Here is a 13,720-nt window from a genome sequence, read left to right as displayed (position 1 = left end):
GTCCCAGACATGGTCTTACACGTACATCACAAATTGATGCCAATATCCCAAACGTGGTCTTACACGATAACACATCTCGAAATCCTATGTCATGACATATGTATCATATAATATTCCTATAGTTCGTACGGGGCTTTCGGACGTCATCATTCAATCAATTCCAGCTCGAAACACGTCATTCCATGCTCAATTCAATTCGGCAATATGTATATAAATACAATTCAATTTGGTAATATATAAAACATATACATTTGAATTTGAGAATATTTATTCACTTATGAACTTACCTCGTACGGACACGAACGAACCGGAACGATTATTCAATAACTTTCGACTTCCCCCGATCCAATTCTGATTTCTTCCTTTCTTGATCTTGATCAAAGATACAAGTGCTGAATGCATGAGAGCTCAAAAATGGTGTTTTCTTTCTTTAGAAATTCGGCATTCACCAAAAGGATGGACTAAAGTCATGTTTTGGTTTATTTAATTAACCATTATTTATTTAATTACCAAAATGTCCATTAATAAAACATAAATAAAACACTTAATGGTTATCCATCTTTGTCCATCCAATTATTCAATGGTCAAATCACAACATAAGGACCACACCTTTAATTAACTAAAGCAAATAAGCACTTTAACTTATAGCATGCTACTTTTCAATTTTACGCGATTAAGTCTTTTTTATCGAATTAACCACTCAAACGGTAAAATTTCTTTACAAAATTTTCACATAAACATCCTATCATACTATAAACATTAATAAAATAATAAAATAATTATTTTGACCTCGGATTGTGGTCTTAAAACCACTGTTTTGACTAACCCTAAAATCAGGCTATTACAATTTTCTTATGATTCAAATGCAGTCCGATTGAGCTTTTGTTGAGCTAGCGGAGGGACCAATCAGACATATACAATTAGGCTCAAGTAAATTACAATTATGTCTAGAAGCATCATTCCGATAATTCGCAATTACTTAATCATGGAGTCAGTCCATAAGAAGTACCATGATTGAAAATTCATTATTGTATACTCTTTACGAAAGCAATTCATCTAGTTATTTTGTCAAGTAACCTTGTCATGTGTGTGTTGTCCTCATATGATATCCTTGATTCCTTTGAGTTAAATACGTTCATTCAATACAATCCTATTTTATTTCATTGTCACCATTGTGTCTTCTTAATGATTAATATGATCACTGCCAACTAATGACTTTGATAAATTGCTAGTTCGAGAATAAGCAACCTGTGACCACATTCCATATTTATCAATCCACATACTACCAATGAGAGGATATCGTTAACTCTTTAATCAAGATATTTATCCTATTTTTTCTAGTAAAACCATGCCATACACAAGTCATGTACCCAACATACCAGCTATCGGCTCAATCATATTTAAAGCATAAGCCTCCATTTATATCAAAGCACATGAGTTACACATTAGATCATGGTCAGTGACTAACTCAGGATTTAGGTAAGTCACACCATGAAAGTCACAAGTGAATTAGTTCACAAGCGGATTCAGAATTAATTCAACTTGGGTCCAGTCTAATGTATCATCCTTCTAATGAATACATCTATGTCTCTACCCATGGAGTCAATTGCTCCGATAGCCAAGACTAGTCATCTCCCTAATTAGAATTGTAGACGACATAATAATTCTTTTGAGTATTTTAATCAAATGCTTACTTTGATTATTTTACGACATTACAGACTTGATTAGGTTATCTACTGAAGTAAGTTGACTTTCTTTCAATGTAAATGTTCTTAGAATGCCACTTATCATCAGTTTGAACTTAGACAATCAACGAGCTAACATTTGTTTGTCACAATTTTGCTATGTATGCAAAATATGAAAGACAGAAACACAAAAGATATAATAGTGAAATGTGAAATTAAATTTATTTATTTATTCATCGTTCAAATACATAGAAATAGTTACATATTTACTAAAATATGGACACATTTCCCAACAATTTAACGGTGGTTAGGCAACGGTGACAATGACACAAAAATTACAGAGAAAAACAGTGACGATAGTAGCGTGAACCAATTCCGCAGTGGAAGTCCGTAGTGGCAAAATAGAAGACTCAAAGTATGTTTTGGGGTGAATTTTGTAATTTTATGTTTTTATATGTGATAGCATGATGATATTTATTTGACTACGAATGTATATTCATGTATATGTATGATAAGCATGCCATATAGTTTAGCGAAAGAATGTCACATGTACTTATACATATATTGATCATTCATGATTGAAACCAGACATTAAAAATCTTGCATGTATTTTAAAATATTGAGTGAGAGCATGTCCCTAAACAAGACCTACAACCTCCATCAATGGTCTTTTACAATGGCATGAAAATTAAACTACCCCACGATAAGATTGTCATGTGGACCTCACTGAGGAGATTTCCTAAAAATAAGAAAAATTATCTTGTAATCATATGATAGTTGGCTAACCCAGTTGTAGGTATTATCATGCAATATAACAAGAAGTTTTTCTTCAAGGAGGACAACTAGTCACAACATGTTACTAGGTGGGATTGTCCCATGATGACTCATTTGTGGTATATAATTTGATAGGTGTTGAGTTGATGTTTATACACTTAAGATCTTACTTAACTTCCCACGAAGCTCTACTTAAGTTAGAATGATTGTCAAACGTTAAACGATTATTAGTACCTGTGAAGGCCTGAGGAATTAGGTTCTTGTACTAATTGGATTGAAATTCATGTTCTTACTAGTTGGTTAAGATTGCCCCAAGGTGTCTTGATTCAATGAGTGTAGGAATTATCGTTGCCACGGCTTACAAATGCTTTCAAGGTTTAATGTAAGACACAAGCATCATCTTAATGCATATTGTAAGTTGTAAAATATTTTCAAATATTTGTTTGACATAAAGATATTAATGAATGAATATTTTAGTTTCAGTTCGAAAATGACATCTACTCCTTTATTAAATATACTCACTAAGAACAAACTGAATGAAAACAACTATAAGGAATAGAAAAGGAATCTGATGATTATCCTAAGTTGTAAGAAACTAAAGACAGCCCTTGATAATAAATGCCCTCCTGCCACTCAAGTTGAGGCTAGAAAATGGTAAGAGGAGTCTAATAAGATGGCTTGTTGCTATATGTTGACAAGCGTGACCAACTCCCTTTATAAGCAACTGGAAAGCTGTAAGATTGTCAAAGCGATTTTAGACAAACTAGAAGATATGTTTGAAGACCAAGTTGTCTTGGCTCGATAATCTGTTATTACTAGTTCGATGAATGTCCAGCAAAATCTCGATACTCCAGTCAAAGACCATATAATCTCTCTTATGAGATACTTTGTTGAGATCGCAGATAATGAGTTCAATATAGACCAAAACACACAGATTGAGATGGTGTTCAAAAGCTTTTCCAATGGTTTTGCAGACTTTCGAACCGCATATAACCTTGGGAACAAGAATCTGACACTTATACAACTTATGAAGGAATTACAATCCTATGAGATAATATTGAATGACAATTAGCCAGTCCAAAAAATAGAAGCTAACTTAGCTATTGCTTCTTCCTTTAAAGGGAAGGGAAAGAACGCTAAGAGAAACAAAACTCAGTTCTCTAGGCCACCTTAAGTGGAAAGGAAGAGAACCAAGAGACCTAAAGACTTATCTACGTCTAAGTTTTTCTTCTGCAGTAAGAAATGACATTTCAAGGCGAACTGCAAAGAGAGGAAGGATTTCTTGGCCACTAAAGGAAAAGGTATATAAATCTTTATGATAGAAGCTTGTTTAGTGGAAGACTCAATAAACCACTAGGTTATTGATTTGAGAGCCACTAATAATGTGTGTGTTTCGCTAAAGGGGTTCAAGGAGACGAAAGATCTTAAAGATAAGAGTCTATTGTTTCGGATCGAAAATAGGACAATTGTGGCAACTTAAGTTGTGGGAGGGAGATTTACATCTTTATTTTGATAATTTTAGGAAGATTATTTTGAAAGACGTTTTCTATGTACCAAGTTTCAAAAGGTTATACTCAGAAATAATATATTGATTTCTATGTGGTTTTCTCACTAAATGGAAATGACCTAGAAAATCAATTTATGGTTTTTCAATTATTATTTAATTAATTAAATTTTAAAATTTTGATTAAATTAATTAGTCATAGTGAATTCGTTGAATGTAGAAATATTAAATATATTTTCTCATAAATTCTTTTATGGTAAAGTCGTCATGATTTTAACGAAATTAGCATCGGGTTGAGAAAATTATTTAATTGAGAAATTAATTAATTAATTTAAATTAATTTATGATGTTTATTTTTGAAAAATAGAAAAAAGTATGGAGTTAGATTGAATTATAAATTACTAGGTTAAAAGTCCAGAAAGTACTTATAATTGGACTCGATATCGGAGAGGCCTAAAAGGACACTCATGCTAGTGTACGGGATAGCAAACCCTAGTATATTTAACTAGGGTTGCCACCCCTCTCAATCCTAGTTAGAGTAGGATTTTGTTTTTCTATTGAAATAAACTTCTATTAATTCAACAAGGGTTTTACTTCTTCTCCCTATAAATAGATGGCACCAGTAGGGCTAAAAACTCAATTTTGAGTGTTGGAAAGGGTTTGGAAAACGCAGCAGAATATTAAATTTAGGAAAAAACCAAAGTTTTAATTTTTTTTCCAAAACAAAAACTTGGTTGTGATATCTAAAGTAGTAAACATTTAATCAAAATTTTACATTTTCAATTCGTCTAGGATGAATGCTTCAAATGAGTAATCTTCTCCGCTATCCTTAAGCTCATGTCTGCCGAGTGTGAACTCACTTCGAATCAGAAAATTTTTCACAAAAATTATCAGTGGGATAATTTCGCAATTTCTCTGAACTTTTGGGCCAAATTATAAATAAGAAAAATATCTCTAAAAATTTTCTGAAATAATTTCTTCCGAGAATTTTCTCTTTACGACTTTCTCTTGAATTCAAGTGTGTGTAAATAATGACCCAAGGCTCTCTTTATATAATAAGAGTTTAGAGAGTTTAAAGAGTTCAACTATAATTAAACTTAATTACTTTAATATTAAATTAATAAAATACTATTAAGATAAGAATTTAATTTAATTTAATATTAAAACTATTAAAAAATATTATTTTTGGAATAGTTAATCTAAAATCAAATTCTCTAGTAGAGTCTTAGTATGAGTGTAATTCTTCCACTGCTCAACCACCGAAGACCCACCGCCACCGACCATTTTTTGGTCACCGGAATGCCACCGTCACAGCTGCCAGCACCCTGAGCTGGTTCAATTTCTATCGGTTTGGTCTGGGCCAATGACGGTCCGACAAGTTCAATCCAACCATCGTTTGGATCGTTGGCCCAATTTCACATACCAAGTCCGGTTCAACCACCTTTTGTGTCTTGGTCTCGATTTTGGGCTCTCGAGCCCAATTTACAATCTCAAGTCTAATTTTCAAGTTCAATTACCCATTGGACCAATTGTCTTACTTAAAAATTAATTTCCAAAAATATCATATTAATTTTTATTAATTTGATTATTTTAATTTTACTTGATCAAAATTAATTTTCCCAAAAATCACTTAGATTTTTAAAATTAATTTTTCAAGAAAATTCTTTAATCAAATTATCTAGTTGAACAATTCTTACAACCATCAAATTTAATTTCACATCGAATAAATTGAGTCAATTAAATTATTTTCAAAGTCGTAGAATTTTCTTCTGATTCAAATGCAGTCCAATCAAGTTTTTGTTAAGCTAGCGGAGGGACCAATCAGACATATACAATTAGGCTTGAGTAAATTACAAATATGTCCAGCAGCATCGTTCTGATAATTCGCAATTACTTAATCATGAAGTCAGTCCATAAGAAGTACCATGATTGAAAATTCCTTATTGTATACTCTTTACGAAAGTAATTCGTCCAACTGTTTTGTCCAATAACCTCCTTAGGTGTGTGTTACCCTTATATGATATCCTTAATTTCTTTGAGTTAAATTCGTTCACTTAATACAGTCCTATTTTATCTCATTGTCACCATTATGTCTTTTTAATGATTAATATGATCATTGTCAACTAATGATTGTGATAAATTGCTCGTTTGAGAACGAGCAACCCGTGGTCATGTTCCATATTTATCAATCTACACAATGCCAATGAAAGGATATCGTTAACTCTTTAATCGAGCTATGAATCTCATTGTTTCTAGTAAAACCATGTCATACACAAGTCATGTACCCAACATACCAGTTATCAGCTCGATCATCTTTAAAGCATAAGCCTCCATTTATATCAAAGCACATGAGTTACATACGCATGGTCAATGACTAACTCAGGATTTACGTAAGTCACACCATGAAAGTCATAAGTGAATTAATTCACAAACGAGGTCAAAACTAATTCAACTTGGGTTCGGTCCAATGTATCATCCTTGCAATGAATACATCTATGTCTCTACCCATGGAGTCAATTGATCCGATATCCAAGACTAGCCATCTCCTTAATTGGAATTTTAGACGACATAATAATCCTTCTAAGTATTCTTCTAAGTATTTAAATCAAATGTTCACTTTGATTCTTTTATGGGATCACGGGCTCGTTTAGATCATCTACTGAAGTAAGTTATCTTTCTCGCAATGTAAACGCTCTTACAATGCCACTTATCATCAATTTTAACTTATACAATCAATGAGGTAATATTTGCTTGTCACAATTTCGCTATACATACAAAATATGAAAGACAAAAATACAAAAGACATAATAGTAAAGTAAACTATGAAATTTATTTATTCATTGTTCAAATGCATAGAAAACAATTACATGTTTACTACAATATGGGCACATTTCCCAATATTAAGATATTGTTATTCTGCTCGAAAATAGTGAAAATTCATTTTCCAAGTATAAATTCTATTTTTCGAAAAAAATAATTTATCGATTTCTATTGGAAAGAGATTTTTTTCATTGAAAGTAAAGTAAGTAATTTTTGGTTCTGTGTTTGATTCAAATTCGTTAGAGGCCACACTCAAAATAATTTGTGGTACAAGAATAACGGAGAAGGTTGTTCAGTTGAAAGCCAGAAACGAAAAGGATCCATCTAGCTGAAAACATAGGTGCGATTTTGGTAAAAGGTTTATTGCTATAAATATTACAAACAGACTCGATTTTCAAAATTTTAATTTTCTGCTGTGCAAAAAAATCGTTTTTGAATCAGATTTTTTCCAACATGAAAAACATGAGGTTAGTAAAAGCACCAAATGTAACAGCCCAATATTAGTGGTGTCGGAAACAGTGGTTTTGGGACCACAATTCTGACGAGCAAGTAAATGTTTTAATATTTATTTAATGTCTATAGGGTTAATTTAAGGTAGTTTTAATTTTTTATTTAGAAGTTTTGAAGTTTAAATGGTTAATTAGGTAAAAAGGACTAAATTAAAAAAGGTGCAAAAGTTAAATTCTATTAGTTAAAAGGACTAAATGGCTATGGAAAGGAAAGCTAATGAACTTAGATTGTATTTATACTATATAAAAGTTAATGGACAATTTTAGTTTATTTTTGTCATTTTGTAAACTAATAAACTAAGGGTAAATTAGTAATTTAATAAATAAATCTTAAATTAAAATAAAACAACCTAGTATCATCTTTATTAGTTTTCTTCTCCACCAAAAATTGAAGAGATAAAATACCATTTTTATAGCTTTAAGGTTTGGCCAATTCAAGAGCTTGCATGGTAAAATTTTGTGACTTGTTTTTAGTGATTTTTATGTTTTTGAGCTCATTTTAGCTTAAACTACTTAGCCCAGGGGTTAATTTGCAAAACTGTTAAAGGTTGAAGGACTTGCCATGATTGTTTTTGAATGTGTTTTGATGTTTGTTGATAGATTATTAAACTTGGTTGTTAAACAAACTTGTTTTGTTAAGTGATTTTTAGTGAATTTAGGGTTTAAAGATTAAATTGTTTAAATGGTAAATTCCTCGAATTTTGAGTGAAATGAGTAAAAATGTCGATCGATATAAGTATAAGAAAGAATCGGGTAACATGTATAGGACCTTTTTATAATGAATTTCTTTGAGTATGATAATGATCATTTTGGGATGAATATGACTTTGGAGTATGTATTTTGGTTTGTTAGACCTATAATGCTTAGGCAAGTTTAAGTTTTTTGGTCATTTTTAAGTGCTTGTAATATATGGACCTTATTTTGTGTTTATGATAATATGTGAATTGTTGAAATTGATGTCATTAGGTAGTTAAATGAAATAGGTTTTGTGTTTAAAGAATGGCAATATAGCCTTGTATGATTGAAGTGGTTTTGGTATAAATGTGGTGCCTTTGAATGGCATATTGGTTAGATGAAACAAGTTGTTTGAATTGGTATGTTAAATGTGTTTTGAAAGATGTTTAGGTCTATTAAATGTATGCACAAATGGTATGGATGATTGGATTTGTTTTGGTCTTGAAATGGCTTGTTTTTAGGGTCAAATTATGAAGCATATAGCATGGTATACGAGCTGTCACACGGCCGTGTGTCACAAGTCAGAGAGTTACACGGTCTGGCACACGGCCGTGTGACCTAACTTAGTGAGTTACACGACTTAAGGCACGGGCTAGGACACGGTTGTGTGTCCCTTTGTTCGACTGTTACACGATCTGGGCTAGGTCACACGACCTGGCCACACGGCCGTGTGACCCCTGTTTTCAAAATTTTAACTTTTTCCCAAATTTTCTAATTTGTTTTGATTTAGTCCTAGATTGATCCCGAACTATTTTTAGGGCCTCGAAGGCCCGATTTAAGGCTCAAATGTATAATTGTTTGCTAGGTTTGCGATGAATTTTTAAGTAATTATGTTTTGAAGTTAATTGTTCGGATTTGCATAGTAATGATTTGTAACCCTAATTCGACGACTAAGACGGGTTAAGGGTGTTACACCAAAAAAAATATAAACCATACTGATCAAGAGGTGGTGCATCCATCGATATAGAATTCAGGGTTGGAGTTTATGATGAACTTAATGCATATACTCCCGATAGCAACCTCAAGTGGGGTATTGTTGGCCTTCTATGACAAATTTTTCTACTCTTTTCCTTTTCCGACAATGGATATGACTTACCGTGAAGTCTAAACTGTGTCATGTAATCCAAAGATGTCGTCAAATCCAGTTTTCATTGGTGCTCCCCCACAAGTCAATCTTGTGAAGTTCATCGAGCTCTTGGGGTGAGGACAGAATATTTTGCACAAACCCAAACTAGCGCATCACTCGGTAAGATTCGTTCATCTCAACCATTGCAAAAAGTATCAATGGCTATTCAACATACCAAATATTGTGATACGTCAAAAATTCAGTCAAGATGCATTCTAGAATTCTCGAATTAGAGTATGACATCCATTCAAACTACAATACAAAATTATAAATTTTATTACATACCTAATATTAAATTTCAAATCCTTATGTAATTATTATATAATTGAATATTTCAAAAACTAACCTCGACTTCTAACCATTGATCTAACGATAATTGGATATCTTCAAACTCATTCGGTATATCCACATAACTCACGTCATTGTTCTACCTATTCAAATAATATGTTATTCCAAAAATATAATAATGAAAATAAATAATATGATAAGTATATTATTAAATGAATATTACCTTATTACGAGTGAGAATTGATAAAGGAATTTTATTCATAGATGTAAAAATGGTAAATTTACCATGCTCATGACTGAAAAATGAGTATACAACCATTTAATTTTCTATACTTCAGTTCCTCAACACATCTCTTGGTATAATGTAGCTAAGACAACTGATCCCCAACTAAGTCGTTTGACTTCTTTTAAGTCGATTAGTTATAGGAACCACCTTAAATGTACCAGAATGAATGCTCAACCTCAATATGAATGCTCAAGCGAATTGTTGTCTTTAAACCGCATTAAAAGAGTTATTGAGATGTTAAAATTTATCTTCTAGCCATTTCATATCTATCCAGCTATCACTAAACTTGTTCGGCACCTTGCCTAATAGTTGGTGGCAAATTGCACTCCAATCACCAACGTGCACTACTCTTATAACAATTGACCCATCAATCGGTAAACTGAGTTGTAATGCCACATCCTCGATTGTAATCGTACACTCACCGCATGGAAGATAGAATGTGTGTGTCTCAGGTCTCCATCTTTCCAGCAAAGCACTGATAAATGCAGACTCCAAGTTTGTCCCGCCAATCATACGAAACACATGCAAGAATCCAGCCTCTTCCAAGTGTTGTTCAATAATACGCGCTACTCTCGCACTTAAATTATGTATATAAGCTTCAATAATCTGATATTCGTCCTAGTTATATAAATATAAAAAATATTAACAACTTAATAATTATATTAATTAAAATAAATATATATATATAATAACATTTTCTTACCATTTGTAATTGGACGTCGAAAATGTGTTTATGATCCAAATGAGTTAGAGGCATTGACATTTTTAAAAAAATTTAAAATGATTAAAATCGAATAAATGAGAAGAAAATTTTGAGAGATTAGAATAAAAATTAAGAGCAAAAAAGTTGAGAGAATAGATGAATAGGATTGAATGAAAAAATTTGAAAATGAACGGGGTATATATAGAGAAAAAAGGCACCGTTGGGTTGAAAAAATATGGTTATTGGTCTCAACAGTTTATATATATTATTTTTATTTAAAAAAAGTTTTGGCACGGGGTAGGCCACGTGGCGCTACCCCGTCCCAAAATCAACCTATTTCCCTAATTTTCAACAAAAATGGTTTAAATTCCTGATTTTGTTTTAAAATTGGCATATTTGCCTAATTTTACCATTAAAATGAGTATTATTATCTTTTTTAAGGTTGTTAGGAAAAGGTTAAACATACATTTTGGTATTTAAATGTGGTTTCAAGGTTTAAATTGGCATTTGAGAGGTTTTTTTTTGTCCAATTAGGTACTTGAGCTTGGCTATAAAATTCAACTTGGTACTTAAAGTTTATTTTGGTTCAATTAGGTACGTAAACTTAGTTTCTTAGTTCAAATTGGTATTTGAACTTGACTTTTTTTATCCAAATTAGTACTTACGGTAAATGAATCATTTGAGCCAATTTGAATTATGAAGCCAAGTTCAAATATTAATTTAAACCAAAAAAGTTAAGTTTAGGCACCTAATTGGACAAAAAAAAAAAGATTAGGTACCAAATTGAACATCGAGGCCAAGTTTAGAAACCTAATTGGACAAAAAAAAGCTTTAGATACCAATTTGAACCTCGAAGCCAAATTCAAGTACCAAAATATATATTTACCCCTAGGAAAATAAAGTGCGAAAAGCAACATATATAACCACGTTTAAGGAAATGATGAGTTATAGGAAGCTAACATGATTGACATATTAGGCGGATACCATGACATGACGACAGCGTAGGAGTGTCTTCAAGGGCTAGTTGCTTGAGGATTCTTAGTTGCATTTGCAGCCATAAACAAGAGCAACTTCTTAAATAATTATAATTACTTATCCAATGAATTGAATATATATTATGGTATTAATAGGCGTATAATCAATTAAAGAAAACATTAAATCAGTTAAATGAAGAAAAAGATTATCTACCTACCTCTCTATATTACATTCGTGCATGGTCACATCGCATGTTTTGCAGGTCCACACATATTTTTCTTCAACATGTATTCTTAAATTATAATTATAAAACATATAAAAGGAAGTGAAATATTTCAATAAGCAAACAGAATTCCTAGGCCAATTTCACTGAAAAAGCTGTTCACTTCTTAACAGGGTAACTAGTATCCATTGCAATACCACAAAGACCCCTTTTATCAGAGACTCCCCGTTCCATCCTTACATAGCCAGCTTCACCCCATTCAGTACCCCATGAATTTTTCACTATCCAGTACTTTTTATTAAGAACTTCTCCATAGCCAACTATTGCAACTCCATGGTTGAGTTCATTTCCACAATCTCCAGTGAACACACCTCCGAAATAGAATTGAAATTCGAGCCCTGCTGCATCGATGGCGACCGATACAGGTTGCTGGGAAACTGCTATTTGCAGAGCTGTCTCATTGTTGGTAGGTAATCTCTTATACCCACTAATTGTTACTGCATGGTTTTTAGCTTGTGTCCTCTTGCAGGTGTCATCTCTTCCCGTGTATGGATAGTCTTTCTCAGTGGTGATTCCACCGTTCTTTATAATAAATTCATACGCTTGGACCATGTGTCCACCGTTGCAGCCTTGGTCGATAGAGTCGGTGTCGCAATCGATGAGCTCTTGTTCCGAAAGAGATGTCAAGTTCCCTGTTTTAATTTGATTGATCCCTTCTATGGCTGCCACTGCTGAGAATGCCCAACAACTCCCTGTATATCATTAAAAGGTAAGTGATGTTAAATTCATGCTTCATTAAAGAGAACAATTCATTAACTACGCAAGTGAGGCATACCACATTGGCCTTGATTCTTGATTGGAGCGACAGCACCTTTCTTTCTCCAATCTATGCTTTTTGGCAAATTGTGATATTTGTCATATGCGAAGCCTTTGCTGTTGCTCTCACATGGAGATCTTATGCTTTGGTAACCCAAATACATAGCCCTGAACTCATCATTTGTCATGTCTGCGAATTCGTTATCGGTCAACTTGAATGATAGGTTCTGTGAATTGACACAATCAATGAACTGAGAATTGGATTTGTATATCCCGAACCGCAATGCCCATTCGTTCTTGCTCTTGTACTTTCGGCCATGTCGGGCCACCCATCGTTGGTATCGTTCTTGCATATCATGGGGATCGTACTTTTCGGGGCAGTTGTACTTGCATTGTACCACTGAGGAAATGCACAAGGCACAGACAAGCAAAAGAGTGAAACTAGGATTCTCCATCACCACTGCAGTTTGCCAACTTTGATCCCAAAGCTGGATATTCAAGATAGAGAAGAGGAATTTCTTTTGTGCTTATAAATAAACAAAATTTATAATTGTTTTCGATACGCATTTGGGTTCATTTATTATGTGCTTATAAGAATATATATGCTTTTGCTTCACGAATTTCAGTTATGTTTTTTTGCTGTTTATTCATGTTTTTTGCGCTTGTGGATTTCAATGGGGCAAGTCTTGTATGGATTTACCGTCAAGCAATTCCGGATGGATTGCACAGTATAGTAGTCCACTTAGTTATACAGATTTTTATGTTTGTTCGTATTATTGGGTTAACGTTTCTGTTAAGTTGCAACTTCTTTGGAAAGAATAGAAATTTAAATTCTAGAGATAATAGTACTACATAAACTAAAATACGATTATGAAAATACCAACATGAAAGATAAAAAGTGATTTTAGATGTAATAGAAATTCAAGCGCTTCTTAACAATAGGTAAGGGAGAACCTTTTGCATCAGAGACTATTCCATCATGGTTAGGATTAGTGATTACTCCTTTTTGTTTTTATTTATGAATTTCTTGGCTTCCTTCCAACTCATTAAACTATAAATAAATTGGACACCTTGATCACCATTTTCAAGATGTGCAAAGTTGTTTTCTCACTTTAGTATAATTTTTTTTGAATTTTTTTTAACACAAATCATTAGTTGTGAGAAATAGATCTAATCATAGGTCGGATTATCCGTTCAGTTTCGAAGGTTTATCCAAAAAGTGAGAGTTTAGACAAAAATATAGACTCGAAACATGAGCTTGAATAAAAAATAAGTC

General features: G+C 32.7%; 1 protein-coding gene across 1 annotated transcript; it reads right to left on the bottom strand.

Annotated features, from left to right (window-relative positions):
• Positions 1-11,698: 11,698 nt before the first annotated feature.
• Positions 11,699-12,993, bottom strand: LOC105778825 (ervatamin-B). Its single transcript, XM_012602585.2, has 2 exons — positions 12,464-12,993; positions 11,699-12,380 (listed from the first exon to the last, which is right to left on the bottom strand). The coding sequence occupies exons 1-2, from the start codon at positions 12,897-12,899 to the stop codon at positions 11,788-11,790; spliced, it is 1,029 nt and encodes a 342-aa protein (XP_012458039.1). The 5' UTR covers positions 12,900-12,993; the 3' UTR covers positions 11,699-11,787.
• Between the last annotated feature and the right edge of the window lie 727 nt (positions 12,994-13,720).

Source organism: Gossypium raimondii, chromosome 4, assembly GCF_025698545.1.
Source record: "Gossypium raimondii isolate GPD5lz chromosome 4, ASM2569854v1, whole genome shotgun sequence".
Lineage (NCBI taxonomy): Eukaryota > Viridiplantae > Streptophyta > Magnoliopsida > Malvales > Malvaceae > Gossypium > Gossypium raimondii.
Note: the sequence above shows the minus strand (reverse complement) of the source record. Positions and strands in the feature narration are given on the sequence as shown.

Excerpts from the sequence above, each read along its gene's own strand:
- LOC105778825 (XM_012602585.2), bottom strand. The coding sequence starts at position 12,899 with ATGGAGAATCCTAGTTTCACTCTTTTGCTTGTCTGTGCCTTGTGCATT. Across the intron at positions 12,381-12,463 it reads CAAGAATCAAGGCCAATGTG|GGAGTTGTTGGGCATTCTCA; the intron begins GTATGCCTCACT and ends AATGATATACAG.